General features: G+C 68.7%; 1 protein-coding gene across 4 annotated transcripts; it reads right to left on the bottom strand.

Annotated features, from left to right (window-relative positions):
• Positions 1 to 101: 101 nt before the first annotated feature.
• Positions 102 to 13,128, bottom strand: SEMA4B (semaphorin 4B). Of its 4 annotated transcripts, none has more exons than XM_075100889.1 (15): positions 12,961 to 13,128; positions 8,073 to 8,231; positions 5,206 to 5,366; positions 4,813 to 4,875; positions 4,604 to 4,702; positions 4,347 to 4,458; positions 4,076 to 4,192; positions 3,802 to 3,959; positions 3,144 to 3,325; positions 2,829 to 2,979; positions 2,478 to 2,688; positions 2,276 to 2,391; positions 1,924 to 2,087; positions 1,735 to 1,829; positions 102 to 1,566 (listed from the first exon to the last, which is right to left on the bottom strand). In XM_075100889.1, exons 2-15 carry the CDS (start codon positions 8,173 to 8,175, stop codon positions 791 to 793), a joined length of 2,508 nt encoding a protein of 835 aa, XP_074956990.1. In that variant the 5' UTR covers positions 8,176 to 8,231; positions 12,961 to 13,128; the 3' UTR covers positions 102 to 790. The 4 variants fall into 4 exon arrangements, with proteins under 4 accessions (XP_074956990.1, XP_074956987.1, XP_074956988.1 ...); XM_075100886.1 differs by lacking the exon at positions 12,961 to 13,128 and adding an exon at positions 12,314 to 12,504; XM_075100887.1 differs by lacking the exon at positions 12,961 to 13,128 and adding an exon at positions 9,701 to 9,779.
• Between the last annotated feature and the right edge of the window lie 2,823 nt (positions 13,129 to 15,951).

Genomic DNA, 15,951 nt, shown 5'->3' with positions numbered 1-15,951 from the left:
AGAACCAGCTATGGTTCCTCCCCGCGGGGCTGCCAGGATGGTCCTTGCCCCACTCAGCTGTGGGAAGGTGCCCAGCCCTGCTGCAGCACCACACACGCATCCAAAGGAAACACTTGGACTTTATATAAAACCCACAGACATTTCTGCACACGCACATGGGGACACAGGGGTGAGTCACTGCTCAGCCCAGCGAGGGGCGAGCACCGTACCCCGCTCCCTCCCCAGGACACAATTCACATTTTCAACATATTAAAAACGAACCAAGCACAGACACACAGCACATGCCGCGGGGTCGCTGTGCCGGCACCACCCCGCTGCACGCGTGGCTCCAGGTCCCGCAGCAGGACGTCACAGTGAGTCGGGGCGTGAGGGGGCTGCGGTCACCCCCTCCTGCCCTCTGCATAGAGGGGGCCGGGGCCCCATGCAGCCAGCAGAGCCAGGGCCACACCAGCACCCTGAGCCAGGCGCCGTGTCCGTCCCTGCGGCGGGGACACCGGGCTGGGGGAAAAGTCCTGCGTGTTCCTGGAAGGCACGCGGCACCCCTCGCCGCCAGCACCGTCCCGAGGAGCAGGGCTGGAGCAGCAGAGGTGATGCCTAGGGAGCTCCCAGGGAAGCCAAGCCCTGACGAGGTGACACGGGGCTGGCCCCTCCAGCTGGGTGGGTGCCACAGCAGGGCGCGGGCTCTGGGCATGCACACACAGACAACACGGACCCCAGCCGCGGTGCTGCAGCCCAGCGAGGCTCAGCAGAGCAGAGGCGGTCACGGGCGAGGGCTCGACTCTCGGCCCCGTTACACCACCGAGTCCTGGATCTCGGAGCCCAGGCGCACCCGGGGTCTTTGGCAGGCGGGAGACACCTCCACGAAGCTGTCCCGGATGTGGAGGGGCCTCTTCTCCGATTCAGAGAAGGCGCGTGGGGGGCCTGGGGGCTCATGCGTCGGGGTGCTGACGATGTAGTTGTCCTGCAGGGCCTGGTAGCCCTTGTGCTCAGGCACCGTGCTGGGCAGGCTGCTGCCATTCAAGGGCAGGCTCTCCACTGGCTTGCGGGGTGTCTTCTGGTGCCGGCCAGGGTCGCTTGGCTCCAGCAAGGCTTTCATGCCATCGCGGTGCCGGTGCAGGAGGAAGAGGGCCAGCACAAGGACAGCAGCGGCGAAGAGCACGCACATCACCAGGAACTCGGTCCAGTAGGTCTTACCATCCAGCCGGGCTGCGGCGCTGCCCACTGCCGAGGTGCTCCGGGATGTGCTGACGGTCTCCAGGGCATCCCGGCTGGTGGCCGCTTTCCTGCCACGGTCCAGTGGCCCATGGGCCAGCTCCTGCACGTCCACGCAGTAGCTGGCCATCAGCTTGCGGAAGCCCTCCTCCAGCGACCAGCACTCATAGGTGCCTGCCCGCTCAGGGCTGCCCACCAAGATGAGGGCCCCATCGGGCAGCACCAGGTAGGAGGCATTGACGGGTGCCCCGTTGTGCAGCCAGCGCCGCGAGGCCAGGTTGGAGAGCAGCCGGCATGGCAGCGGCCGCACCGCGTTGAGTGGCAGCTGTATCTGCTGGCACGGGGAGCCCGAGGCTGAGGGGAGACAACCCACGGGGATGTCAGTGAGGCCATGGGGACCTCGATGGTGGGCATGAGGGTGATAGGGGGTGCCGAGCTGGAGCCTGGGGTGCATGGGAGCCCCTGGATCACCCTGGGCCAGCAGCAGCCCCAGCCCCAGGGCCAGAACCCGCAGGAGCTTACCTGGGGGCAGGAAGACACGGGGACGGGGCTGGGAGACATTGGCCAGCTGGCAGAGCCGCTCCGTGTCAGCATCCTCGATGTCCTGCACCCAGAGCCTGGGGACAGAGAGGAGTCAGGGCACCAGGGTGCTGCAGCATGCTGCAGGGTGCCCTGGCATGCAGGGGGATGGAGAGGGGGTGCAGCACTTACTGGGGGCGTGTGGAGGGGTGCAGGGTGACCCTGCGGCAGGCGCCCCGGCTCCATGCACAGAAGGGGTCCCGTGCCAGCACGCACTCGCCGCAGCTGCGGTACAGGCTGCAGTTGGCGAAGGACACCTGAGCCACCGCTGTGTAGGTGGCTGCATAGACCAGGCCCTGCAGGAGAGGGGGCACAGTGGGGTCAGCAGGCATCCCCAGCCCTGGAGCTGTGCAGTGGGGTCGGCTCTTGCACACCCCTGCTCTCCCAGGCCCCCAAGCCCACTAGCAGGACCAGGCCCACGCTGGCTCAGCCCACAGCATCCCCCTCCTCCCCCAGCCCTGGCGCGCCTGTGCCCGGCTCCTGCCTGGTTGTGGTCCAGCAGCAGCTGGAGAACGGGCTGGCCGGCGGGGAAGAGGCGGATCTCCTCGATGATGTGCACCCTGCGGTTCACGCGCACAGCCTTGTGCAACCGGCCGTCGTCTGCAAACACAAGGGCCGTGCTGAGAGGGGCCGGGGCACACGGCGTGCCAGCACCCGCCCCGTCGGCAGCCCGCAGCTGCACCCACCCGTGCCCAGGAACAGGACATCATAGGTGCCGTGGAGGCCCTGTGTGCGGTGGACGCCTATCTGCTGGTAACGCAGGTGGCTCTGCAGCAGCAGCGGCTGGCTGCGCACAGGGCTGTCCATCAGGAAGTGGTCCTTGATGAAGTTCAGCACCCGGTCTGGCATCTGGAGGGACGAGTTGATCTTCAGGTGCCGCGTGTGGCTGGTGATACACTGGGGAGAGAGGAGGGGGCTTGGCTGGGGCACAGGGCAGCACACAGACGAGTGGCCGTGCCAGGAGACCACCAGGACCAGGAGAGCATGAGGGGCTGCCCCATGTCCTGCACCCAGGCAGGTACCAAGGAGGCACGTACCGTGCCCGGCCGAGGCTCTGGCACAGGGCCAGTGTCCGTGTACCACTGCTGCGTCTCACGGTTCACCTCCTTGTAGAGCCCGCTGAAGGCTTGCTGCACGCTGTGCATGGGGAAGGCACACACGGCCGAGCTGCCCAGGCCCCCCTTGTTCCTGGCAGGGGAGAGGCAAAGCCCATGGCAGAATGAGGCACCACAGCTCTGCTGAGCCCGCTGTGCCACCCCAGGAACCTGAGCATGGACGGAGCCAACCCCCACCTCCCCGACTGCCCCGCAGTGCTGCGGGCAGCGTTCCAGGGTCCCCTGCCAGCCACTCACCACTGCGAGGTGAACACCCCATAGAAGAGCGTCTCCTTCCAGCGCAGCTCCCCTGGGGTGAGCACAAAGACGTCCTGCAGCACGTTGAAGGGGAAGCCATCCTCGGGGTGCGAGCAGAGCAGCTGCGCCTTCAGGAAGGTTGTCCACCGCCGCTGCAGCACACGTTCCCCACCCTGGTCCCCCTGTGCCACACAGCAGGTCAGGGTGCAATGCCACAGCCTCCCGGCAGCGGGAAGCCCCATGGGGCTGGGCAAGGGGAGCAAGGGTCTGCCTGTCCATGCAGCAGCGCTGAGGCCTCAGGGGAGCATCCCCAGTGTTGGGGAAGCACAAGCAAAGCAGCATCTGAGGTGCACATGGGAAGGGAAACAGGACCCAAGAGGACGACGGGGCTTGTGTCCCCTCTGGCAAGGGAGCAGAGGAGATGGGGAAGGGTTGCTGCCACCAACAGGGCTGGCAGGAGCAGCAGGCTCAAGCTGCAGTGCTGGGCTGGGCACTACAGAGCTGTAACTGCCCTGGAGGGGTCTTCTGTGGGTGCCGGGGTGTCCAGGAACCGGAGGATGGAGATGTGCAGGGTGGTCCCACATCCCACCCCCGCCCTGGTGGTGAGCGACATCCTAGGCACAGCCCCCCCCACACACCCCCGCTGCCCTGCACCCACCTTGCACACGCGTGCGATGCGGGAGACGATAGTGTTCTCAAAGTAGTCAAATTCCTTGCCAGTCTCACTGAAGAAGAAGTAGACCTTGTCATCATCGCCCTCGGGGTTGCCAGCGGGCAGGCTCTCCCGCAGGTAGGCTGAGCCCACGAAGACCGGGTCTGGGGACACAGGCACCCTCAGCATTTCCCCGCCACCAGGGCCAGCCCCCATCCCCATGCCTCCCCCATCACAGGGGATGGAGACCCCGACGCACCCTGCTGGCCCCGGCTCTCACCCTGCAGCCAGTTGAGGGAGTTCTCTGTCTTGAGGGCGATGCGGCTTTCCTGGCTGCGGTAGATGGTCGGCTCATTGCCCTGGAAGTTGCTGACAGTCCCGGCGTAGAGCTCGCCGTCTGCCAAAGAGACGCTCCTGCTGGGACCCGGCACACGCCGTGTGGCACAGCCCCGCTCCCCCACCAGGGTCCGTGCTGGCCCGGCCCCTGTTCAGCCCAGCCGAACAGCCGGGCACTGCAGAGAGGGCGAGGGTCCCGCGGCAGTGTGCCTTACCAACCATGACGGCTGTGGACCGGTACTCAGGGTCAAAGGGGCAGCGTCCCTTCCCATCCTCCAGCAGCACCTTCCCTGACGTGTCCCGCTCCAGGCTGAAGTGCTGTACGTTCTGCAACAGGACCAGGCTGTGAGCCGGCAGCACCACCAGCGCCCACCCCAGTGCCCGGGACCCCCGCTGCAGGCCCTCAACAGCGGAGGGGGAAACTGCACCCCCAGCAGGACTCCCAGTCCCCAGCCCCACTCCCCGTGCTCACGATGTAGGCGCAGGCCGGGCTGAAGGCGCAGGTCCCGCAGGTGTAGAGGTGGGTGCTGTTCAGCTGCAGCAGCATCTTGATGTAGTTGTGACAGTCCCTCTGCAGAGGTAAGAGGACCCAACTTAGCCCTCCTGTGCACCCGCATCCCAGCACAGGGCACTGCCCGCTCCCACCGCAGCCCCCAGACGCCAGCAGGCAGTGGGGCTCACCTGGAGGTCCTTGCCCTTGAACACGCACTGCCTCTTCTTCTCCTCATCCGCACTCCATGGCAGCTGCGGAGAAAGGGCAGTCACTGGGAGCACCCCGGTCACCAGCTTGCCCCAGCACCAACATCCTCCCCACCTCAACTGCACTGACAAGGCAGCTGCTGGCTGGGGCTGAGCACCCCGCTGCCTGGGATGGCCAGGGCAGCTGCTCTGTGCTGTCCCGACTCGCTCCCGAGTGTGCAGCAGCTTCCACAGACCCCAGATGCTGCCGGGGAGCGCTGGAGAGGGGACCCCCTGCACCAGAACTGGCTCAGTGCCCCCCTCCCTCCCCAAGGGCAGCCCAGCCCCAGTGGCTCTGCAGTCCCATGTGGGGCTCGGCCCCACCTGTGGGCTCACCCTGCGAGCCGGCACCCCGGGCTGGAAGTGGCTGGTGTTCACGGCGATGAGCAGCTCGCGCGCTCCCAGGTAGAGGGTGCCGCCGTCCGGGCTCAGCAGCAGGGCTGTGTAGTTGGACACACCAGGCACCTCGTACCGCTGCACGACCCGCTCGGCTGAGTCTGGGGAGGGAGAGCGACGGGCATCAGCCTCACACAGCCCTCACAGGGCAGTACTCGACCCCCCGGGGCCCCCGTGCCACAGCTCACTCCTGGCTCTCTGCTCGGCACAGCTGCCCCGGTCTCGCACCTTGGCTGCACTGCTGCGTGCGGCTGCCAGGGCCGGATCCGGCTCTCCCCACACGGTCAGACACACGCAGCACCACACAGCCACGATAGCACCCAAGGGCAGCCTCCGCGCCGCCGCCAGCATGAGCCACCGCCTTGTCCCGGCCCTGGGGACGGCCCTGGGGCACACCACATCAGCCCTGCCCGGCACCGAGTACCGCAGCCGGGTCTGCGCTCACATGGCCGCACACGGGCCCCAGGGCTCAGCCCTGTGGCATGGGTGGCCCAGCCCAGCCTGGCCCCACGGGGACCCTGAGCTTGTGGCAGGGTGAAATGGGTGCTGGGACTGGCTGCCCATTTCAGCCACTTCCCGTGCCGGACACTGGGGCAGAGGCTGCGGCTGAGTCACGGAGCGCCCACACTCCCGTCCCGCGTGGGTGGCCTGGCCCCGGAAGCCCTTCCTCTCCTGCAGCCGCTCTGAATCAGATGGGCCTGGCTGTGCCAGCAGGACACGTCGGGCTGACTCACGGTGCCAACTCCCTCACTCCTGACCCCCCATGCCCCGGGGACACCCCGACCTTTCCCAACCCCCTGCCTGCTCCCAGATCCCCGCCAGGGCTCCTGTGAGCCCCCACTTGGTGCAAGCCACTGCAAGGGCTCAAGGCACTGCCATGCCAGCAGTGCTGCGGGGCTGGGCCCTGCTCCTCTCCCCTTTCCCTGCTGCTCCACGAGCCCCAGCTCATGCTGGATGAAGCAGCATCTCCCCCATCCCCAGGGGCTCAGCTGGCCCCTGGCCCAGCACCTGCCCCTGCTCTCCTGCAGCAGCGCAGGGGGAAGGATGCTGGCCCCCCGATGGCATCCTCCCACGAGGGGTCTTGCACCCCAGCGCTGGGGTGATGCAACCCGCAGCGAGCACAGCCCAGTGCATGCAGCGGAGGGGCAGCAGGGCCCCTGCACCCTGCAGAGCTGTCCTGCCCTGGGGAGCTGCGGGAGCCTGTGCCGGCTGCCAGGGGACCTGTTAGGACAAGACCTGCTTCTTCCAGACAAACCTGCTGGAGGCACATCCAGCGCTTCCAGAGGAGCAGCTCACCAGCTCCTCCCTCCCACCAACCACAAGCCCCATGCAGCCACACGCTGCTGCCGGCAAAGCGGCCGGCCCGTGCCCCCACCCAGCTCCCCCTGGCAGTGCTGGGGGTCCAGGTTGGGACCCCTGGGTACTGCCTGAGAGCTGCAGCCTCTGCAGGTGAGCAGAGCATGTCCAGACCTCTCTGTGCAGGCAGGGCTGGGCAGCACAGCTTGACACCATGTGGCATGGCACAGCACGACGCCAAGATGAGCTGTCCTGCTGCCTCCCAGGCCTCCTGTCCAGCTTGGCGAGTCCCATATCTACTGGTGACACCACAACCATGGCTGGCAGTCATGGGAGCACGTGGCGGGGCCACGTCCACGCCGAAGAACCACAGCACACTGAGCCAGGGAGTGCTCCCAGCTGCCCGCGCCTCGCTGCCAGAGTCAAGCCGGCCCAAACCACTGCACCCTCCCAGGCTGCCCAGTCGGCAGCCAGCACGGGACTGGCTCCGCTGGCCAGCAGCAGCTGGATTTAGCCACCTTCTCCTGGCAGCGCGGCCAACCCAGACACACGTGGGCGGCCCCCACCACGCCACAGCCACAGCGCTGGACGATGGAGCTGGGCCCAGCAGCTGCCGGTGTTGAGCCCGAGCTGCCCGTGGAGCATGCCCTGCTGCTCACCCACCCTACATCAGCTGCTGGGGAACTCTGCAGGGCAAGAGGGATCTGCTGGTCAGGCTCCCCATCTGCAAGAAGCTCTGCCTGGCCAAGCAGCCTTCCAGCTGCCTTCTCATGGCCCCTGCCCCAGTGGAGCCCCAAGCCCTGCCATGGCCATGCTGCTGAGGGAGGCTGTAGTGATTCCCAGAGCAGCCTGAGGCCAGGCACAGCATAGCAAGGGGCTGTGCAGAGCCCCAGGGACACAGCTGAGAGGGGAGGGGGCCTGCAGGCACTCAGCTGCCCAAGCAAGGATGAAACTGCACGACAGAACAGGCAGGCAGAGATCCCATGGCCCCCACTCGCACAGGATGTGGCTGCCACCGTTGCCCTGCATATGGGGACACAAGCGCCCCTGGGTGCCCCAGACCCGCTCACGCCCTCAGTGCAGGTCCCGATGCAGGGAAGCATGCCTCTTTGCTCCCCGACTGCCGCGCATGCAGTCCCGCAGCAGCCCCGGGGTTCTGCCCTGTCCAAGCAGCACGGCCCCGGCCACGGCTGCTGCACCCCACTGCCCGGGGGTCCCACTGTCCCACGTCCTCCTGCAGCCCTGGGGAGCGTGGCCGCCCCAGCCCCACGGCGGGACACGAGCCCCAGCTTGCCGGGCTGGCTGGGAGAGTGTTGTGACAGCTGGCAATGCTGAGGCTGCACAAGGCGTTTCCACGCGGAGTGGCGGGGCCGCCCCGTCCCGCGGCGTGGGGAGCCCGGGGTGGGGTGGGGGACTCGGGAGCCGGGCGGGATGCCCAGCCGTCCCGCGGCGGGAGGAGGGGGGGGAGACCCACCGGAGCGGACACTCACCGTGGGCAGGCGGACACTCACCGTAGGGCAGGCTGACCCGCGGGACGGGCTCCTGCGCCGCCGAGAGCAGCAGCGCCGCCAGCACCGAGAGCGCCAGGACGGGCAGCGCCGGCCGCGCCGCCATCCCGGGCCGGGCCGGGCCTCCGCCGCCTCCCGCGAAGCCGCCCGGGCGCTGCAGACCTGCGGGAGAGAGGGGCTCAGCGGCTCGGTCCGGCCCCGCCGCCCGCCCGGCGCCGCCCCCGCCCGCCCCGGCCCCGGGGCTGCCCGCCCGCCCGCTTGGGCACCGGGGCGGGATGCGGCGGGGCGGGGCGGGGCGCGGCGCGGCGCGGAGCCCAGCCCAGCCGTACCGAGCCGAGCCGGCCGCCCGGTACCGATCCGGGCTGTACCGAGCCGTGCCGGTGCCCCGGGCGGGGCGGGCTGATCGGAAGAGGGGGTGGCCCGTTCCCCGTCGGGACCGCCCCCGCCCCGCCCCGCCCCGCCGGGACCCGCTCCCGCGGGGCACTCGGTGCTGCGAGCTTCCCCGCCGTGCCGTGCCCGTGGCATCCGGCTGCGCGCCCCCCGCTCAGTCCCGGCGACCGGCAGCCGCTCACGGGCCGGGGGACGGTGCTTCATCCCGCGCACTAACAGCAGCCGCGGGCCCCGGCAGCCGGGGTCTCCCCCGCACCCACGCTCCTCTCCCCGCACCAGGGAGAACCGGCTGGCCTGGGATCCCGGGGATGTCTGTTCCAGGAAAGACTGGCCTGGGGACGTCTGTCTGGCCCAGGGATGTCTGTCTGGGGGACAGCTCAGCCCCAAGGCTCCTGCCAGAGCCCCTCACCGTGCGGAGAGTGCTGCTGCTCCCACGGCCCCTCAAGCTCAAGCCTTGCTCTCCGCAGAGGCTTTCCCTGGCTGTGCAGCCCCCCGCGTGCAAGGGGCTGTGATTTCTAATGGGGGCCGTGGCCCCTGCCCCAGCACAGGCCAGCACTCCCTGCCCTCCCTCGAGGAACGATGGGCTCCCACAAGGCACGGCACAGCCAAGCAGTGGGAAGCCCGTGCCAGCCCACCCCGTGGGACAAAGCTTGCCGGCACCAGTGTCCACACAGGGCAGCACCCAGGGGCACGGGACATGGCCCCTGCCCACCCCGATGGCCTGTCCCTGGGGATCCGGGATGAGGATGGTCCCGGCAGGGCCCCAGCATGGGCAGGGTGGCGTGGGCACGCCATCAAGCAGGCAGTGCCAGCCCACTACTCAAGCCCCCAGTGGGCTTGAGACCCTGGCCAGGGTGTGGGGGAGAGCTTGCAGCCCCTGGCAGAAGCACATGCAGACCCCAGAGAACTGCCCGCTGGTCCAGTGGTTGCCAAGGCAACGCATTATTAATGACAGCTGCTTATTTTGCCATGGCAACAGGGGGAAAGGGTCTCTCCTCACAGCAGGCAGCTCTCCTGGGGCTGGGGCCTCCCCACCACTGCTCTCCCCATGCTGGGCAGAGATCCACACCGCCCTGCTCTCCCACCCCAGTGCCCCAGGCCATTGCCACCCCACCGGCAGGGTCCCCTGCGAGCCCCCCACCCATAAGAAGCACCCCCCACGCTCCCGTTACAGCTCTGCCTATGCTCCCATGCTCTGCCTGCTAGGCACTGCTGGACGGCGCTCGCTCCCTAGGCCATACGTGTTGCCCAGTGGCTGGGGCTGCTAGCGGTTCAGGGTCTCCCTCCTTGGCTCAGCTCCCTTCCTGCTGCTCCCGCTGCACTCACCAGTGGCTGATGTCCCTGGGCCAGGGACAGCCCTGCCAGCTCCACCCCACCTGCCTTATCAGCACCCTTTGCCCAGGCAACTGCCACAGACAGGACAGGGCTCTGCGTCAGAGCCAGGCACGTCACACTGCGTGGGATGGGAGCAGACACTCACCCCCGCAGCCATGTCCCCCTCCACCCCACGGCACCCCGGGGGCTCTGGGGGGCTCTGGGGACCCGGCCATGGCCTGCTCATGGCTGTGGGAGTGCTGTGCCAACACCCCGGTGTGATGGCATGCAGGGACGGGAACCCCCCGCAAGGAGGCCAGCTGCTCTTGGGGCAGGCAGGGAGGGCAGGCAGGGAGGGCAGGCAGGGAGGGCAGGCTGCCCTGGCCCAGGCTGGGCAGTGAGCAGAGAGGCAAGGCCAGAGCCTGCGCCTTTAAGCGCAGGCTGCGAGGCGCTCCCCACCGCTGCTGGCAGCCAGGCCTGTTTACGACAAACTCCCATTTATCTCCTCCGCCTGCCCACGCAGCCTGCCAGCGCGGGGCAGCGCCAGGGGCACCCTGCAGCACCCTGCCCTGCTTGCGCACCCGCGCAGGCGCAGCGCCCGGCCGGGCCGGCATGTGCGTGCCCTGCGCAGCTCTGCAGGTACCTGCACGCATGAGTGTGGCAGCCCCGCTGCCATCCCAGCCCGCTCTCCGCCTGCAACAGCGAGGAAACTGCTCGGGGTGCCAGGCCCGGGCAGCACCAAAACCTGTGGCCTGGGGTCACCAGGCAGGCGGGGCAGTGGTTTCTGCACTAAATTCCCACGCCAGCGCCCTCTGCCCTGTTCCCGCGGGTGGTGGGTGCCTGGGAAGACAGCTGCAGAGCTGGGTGCTGCTGCCTGCGAGGAGCAGGGCTGGGGTTGTGTGCACCCTGCTGCTGCTTCTTGTGCGCTCACGCATCGCTTCTGCAGCCTGCCCCTGCTCAGGCAGCAGCGCAGCCACGTCCCCAGCTCAGAGACCTGAACTCGGCTCACACACACAGCCTACGCGCCCAGGCTCTTCCTCCCAATCCACATCTCCTGGGGCTCGCACACACGCCCCCGGCTCGGCTCTCTCCTGCAGGCTGCCAGACAACACCAGGCAGTCCCCCCAAGCTCCCCTCCCACCCACGGCCTCCTCTCGGCCGCGCACACGCGCAGAGCACGAGCACTTGCACGCACACCTGCAGCCGCGCAGGCTCCCAGGCCGTGCTGATTCACGCACAGATGCTCCCAGACCCAGCTGCTCAGCGCCAGCAGCCCGGAGAGCGCTGCACGTCCCACTGGAGCCGGGCTGCCTCTGACAGCACAGCCATGGTTGGTGTGGCAGGGAGGAGCGCAGCGCGGGCACACCGGCTCTGCTTCGCTGCACCCCAGCAGCCGGCGGCCCCAGGGGAGAGGCCCCACTTGGGACAAGGGGAGGGAGCAGGGGCTGGGGCAGCCTCCAGCCCACAGCGCAGGAGGACAAATACCATTGCTACCCACTGCAGGGACTGCAGGGCACGGCCAGCTGGGCAGGGCACTGCAGGGCTCCCCACAGGGCCCAGGGACCCCGGGGCATCCTCCCCATCCCATGGGCACCAGCTGTGCCACCCTGCCTCAGCTGAGGGCCTCCCAGGCTGCCACAGCTCCGCTCTCTGCCCCTCCAGCAGCCACACAAAGCCTGGCTGCCCCCGTGCCCCTCTGTGGCCCCCAGCCAGCTCTGACCCCACCACCAGGACCTCCCCACTCCCTCAGCCAGGATGCCAGTGCCTGTCCAAGGGTGGCATGCGGGCAGCCCCACACTGCCCTGCAGCATCTCCCTCACCCTGGGCACAGTGCGCTGTGGGAGCCCCTGGACCCAGCCTGCCAAAACGCACCCATCCCATCGCTCCCCTGCCCCATGCTCCTGCACGACATCAGGCTCTGCTCCGAGGACTACGGGGTACCCCCATGGACCAGCTCCACCTCTCATTGCCAGAGCCTGCCTGCACCCAGACACATGCTGCCTGCACCCAGACACTGCCTGCCCGGGAGGCTGCAGGACACACGGGGCACTGCCCTGGGCCCCCCCGTTGCTCACCGTGCACCCCAGGCACCAGGCAAAATGGAGACGGCAAGCACCCCTTGGAGGGCAGGGATATGGTGGACTCTGAGCCCAGGCACTTCTGCACCCTGGGGTGCACGAACTGCGGGTTCCTGGCTCAGGGATGTGTGACCCCTTCCCAGCCATCCCCAGCCCCACAGAGCCCAAACCAGTGAGGGCCTCCTCAGCCCTGCTCGTCCTCAGCACAGTGGCACCCCCACCGCAGTGCTGCCTGGGAGGGGAGGGGGTGCCAGACCCCAAAAGCAGCCACAGCACCAGCTGCAGCAGACACTGGGGACCAGTGGGGAGACCCCCCAGCCCGTGTGGTCCCAATTCTCCCTGTGTCCCCAAGGCAGGTGCAATGTCCACATGCCTGGGCCACGTGTGCGGCCTGCTAGCGTCCAGGGCACATCCACACACGCAGGACACGCCGCACACACCCCACACACACACGCCTCATACCTGACGCTGAGTGTGCGCACACACACCTCCTTATGAGCAATCCGTAACACACATCCAGAGCACTGTGCCTGCACTTCCGTACCCTCGGCCAAGCACCGTGCGTAACGCGCACCCGACACGCATGTAAACACACGCAGGGAGGCTTACGGGCTGTACACACCCTGTACAGCAAACACACACCTGGAAACACCCCCGCGGGGGAACAGCCCCATGCTGCGGGTGGGCCGCTGTCCATGCACCCACCCCGAACGTGCCGGCACCCTGCACGTACATACACGCGCACACACACGCACCCCCAGGCCCCCCGCCGCCCCTAGCCCCGCGCACCCCCTGTGCAGACGCTCCCCCCGCACACACGTCCCTCGGGGAGCCCCGTGCACGTGCACACACAGACCCTTGCACAGCCCCTGTGCACGCACACGCACACGCTGCAGCCCCCTGCACCCCGCTGCACCCCCGGGCACCTCCCCGGACCCCCTTGCACCACCCTGCACCCCCGGACACGCTGCACAAGACCCCTCGCAGGAGCCGTGGACACACAGACACACACACAGACACACCCACGCCCCCCTCGCACACACACCGCCCCCCCCTCCCCGTGCCCGGTGCGCCCCCCGCCCGGCCCGGCGCGCCCGCCCGCTGCTCACCGGCTCGGCGGCGGGTGCGGCGGGAGCCGCCGGCAGCGGGGGCGGCTCCGGGGTCCCCGCCCGCGGCGGGGCGCGGGGCGGCTCCGGGAGGCTCCGGCTGCTCCGCCCGCCGCTCGCAACAAAGGGCCGCCCCGCCCGGCCGCCTCCGCTGCGGCCCCGCCACCGGCACCGGCACCGCTCCGGGCGTCCCGCCCGCCGGGGGTCGGGGGGCAGGAGCCCCGGGGGAGGGCGTTAGTGCCCCTTCTGGGGTGCGGGAGCTGGGGGGAGGCCTGGCTCAGCCTCAGGGGAGGGAGGGTCCCGGCGTGGGACCGGCCGGGCTGCCCCCAATCGGGGCTGCGTGGGGTGATGCAGACCCCGGGCTGGTGCTGGCCCACGCACGGGAGGACGCTGGTCCCCCCCCCAGGAAGGCTGGCCGCCGGCTGCCCTGCCATCCTCCGTGCAGCGAGGGGCTTGGCAGCGCCGTGGGGCTGGCCGGGAGCATGGCTTTGGGGGGCAGCAGCGTGTGCCCTGCTGGGGGCCTTTCCTGCGTGAGAGCCCGTAGGGACGGGGTGCCACGGGGCGGCCCCAGGAGCAGAGGTGCCCGCGCTGCGCAGCGGATGCAGGGACATCCAGAGCATGTGCACGTGGCTCCGGGCGTCACCGTGAACTCCTCATGGTGACACCCGGCTCCAGGCGTTTTGGGGTAACTCATGGCTCCAGGCATCTCACAGTGACACACGCCTCCGGGTGTTTTGGGGTAACCCACAGCTCCCGGCATCCCCGCAGTGACATGCTCGGAGCTGGAGGGTGCTGGCCACGTGCCAGCGGTGCACAGCGCTGCCAGGGTCTGCAGAGAGCCTGGGCAAGTGCACCACTCTCCTGGGGTGTGGGGGGAGCCGGGCACCAGGAGTCAATGGCCCCAGCAGGGGCTGGTCGGTGCTCCAGCCTGCGGTGGGCAGGGTGGGAGGCAGCCATGCCCTGGGCACGAGAGGGCTGAGCGGGGCAGGGGGTTGCGCTGCAGAGGCGTGACAGGGGTGAGCTGGGCAGGACACACAGCTGTGCTCCAGCATGGGGTCTGGCAGGCAGAGCCCACCCAGCCCAGAGCAGAGCTGCCAGCACAGCTGTGGCAGCAGTGCCAGCCTTCCCCTGGAACCAGTGTTGGGGACACCAACCTGCCATGCTGGGCTGGGCCGGGGCATAGGCAGGGGTCCCAGGGCCAGCTGGTCATGGCCCTGCACCCCACTTCCCAGGGCTGTACCTCCAGTGTAGCTGAGCAGCGTGCAGTTTCCATCCTCCTTCTGTCCCTGAGTGCTGCCATCTGCTCGCCTGGGCCACCGAGCCCCTCTGCAGCCTGGCTGCTCAGCCTGATGTCGCACTGTGTCCCCAGAGCAGCCATGTGCCTCACCCCATGCAGCACGGGCAGTGCCTGGCCATGCCACTGGCACGTGCAGAGGTTCTGCCGCAGGCAGCTGCCTGCTCTGTGCACCCCTGGGCCCAGGGGGAAGACAGCGTGGGGAGGGAGCGTGGTGTGGGGTTGCTGGTAGGGGCTATGCCCCTGCCCCACAGTTTGTGTCATCCCTGGCCCACACCGCTGCCCTGCGGCCCTTGGGGGAGGCAGGCTGCTGCCAAAGTTGGGGTACAGCCCCCATCCCGCAGCCAGCAGGCCGGCAGAACCTCTGCATGTGCCAGTGAGGGAGGCCCATGTTTGGGGGCAGCACCGATTGCACAAGGAACCACGGTGCATCGCTTTGCTGGCCATGCAGCTCCCTTCGGCCTCCTTGGTGCCCCCCTCCCACGGGCAGACGCGGGGCTGCCTGCAGGCAGCAGTGCATGCATGGACAGACCCCCTCCCTCCAGGCCTTTGCCCCTTCTCTGGCTGGGACCTCGGTGGCCCCCAACCTGCTGGAGTACGGTCCCTCCCGGGACATGTCATCCTCCAGAGCTTGGCCCCAGCCTTCTGCAGCCAGCCCCGCCAGACCCCAGGGACCCTCCCAGGGCCAGCTGCGGTAGGGACACTGGTTTGGCAGCAGCCTGGGGTGTGCGGACTGGGCTCCGGCCAGGGACGGACTCCTTTGTTTGAAGGCAGCCCTTCCCTGGGACAGTGCCACATGGCTGCTCTCGTCAGCGCTGGTGGAGCCTATGCTCCGCGGGGGGATGGCTGCTGCGCTGGCGTGACCTCGTCCCTGCAAGAGCCGTGGTCACTGGGCGGCTCTGACCGCGGGGACGGAGTGAGGGCAGCCGGGGGGGCAGCGCTGCAGCCAGGCGCAGCTGGGCAGCCCCCCCCATCCTGGGCCCCGTGTTGAGGGGTAACACTGCCCACCACCCCGCTGCTGGGCGGCACCAGCAGTGCTGGCTGTGTGGCTGCAGGCTGCTTGCGTGACAGGGTGCCATGGGCAGAGCAGCAGGACTGGGGATGCCCAAGGCCCCAGCACCCCAGAGCAGTGGGTGCCAGCCCCCCCGCAGCTGACAGCCCCCCAGGCTTCTGCTCTCATTAATGTTAAATCCAGGCAGATATCAGTGTGCCCGGCCCTGCCTCCCCTCAGCCCCTCCGTCTGGGGCCAGCAGCTCCAGCAGGACTGTTTTTCCTCATGGAGCAGGATCTGCCCATTCCCTGTAGCTAAAAAAAGCTGTTGGCTTGGCCCGTGCAGAGGGACAGTAAACCTCATGGGCCAAGGCAGCCTCCTGGCCACCCCAGCACACCTCCTGTCTCCTGCACACGATCTCGGGGTGCCCCTGGGGTGAGCCACCTCCTTCCGCCCCATGCCGGGGTCAGGCGGGGTGAAGGTTCCCCCGGGGAAATGGCGGCAGCTGCCGTTGCCCACAGCTGCCCGTCCTTCTCGGTCCAGCTGCCCTGAGTCACGCGCTGGCAATGTGTAGGATCACCCGCTTCTATGTAGGGAAAACCTGAGCTGGCTCCAAGCCTTGGCTCGGCAGGCAGCATGTCCCCGACCCAGCTGTGCCTGGGGTGGGGGGGGGCACGCTCCTTTGCTAGGAACGGGGACCACCACAAAC

This window comes from Phalacrocorax aristotelis, chromosome 7 (genome assembly GCF_949628215.1).
Source record: "Phalacrocorax aristotelis chromosome 7, bGulAri2.1, whole genome shotgun sequence".
In the NCBI taxonomy this organism is placed as follows: Eukaryota; Metazoa; Chordata; class Aves; order Suliformes; family Phalacrocoracidae; genus Phalacrocorax; species Phalacrocorax aristotelis.
This window is presented reverse-complemented; position numbering and strand designations above follow the sequence as displayed.

Bases quoted from the DNA above. Each gene is read 5' to 3' on its own strand.
- SEMA4B (XM_075100888.1), bottom strand. From the start codon at position 8,663: ATGAAGCACCGTCCCCCGGCCCGTGAGCGGCTGCCGGTCGCCGGGACT. The intron at 4,193-4,346 runs GTAAGGCACACT...TCTCTTTGGCAG, and splicing joins GTCCACAGCCGTCATGGTTG to ACGGCGAGCTCTACGCCGGG. The intron at 2,088-2,275 runs GCAGGAGCCGGG...CCTCTCCTGCAG, and splicing joins TGCTGCTGGACCACAACCAG to GGCCTGGTCTATGCAGCCAC.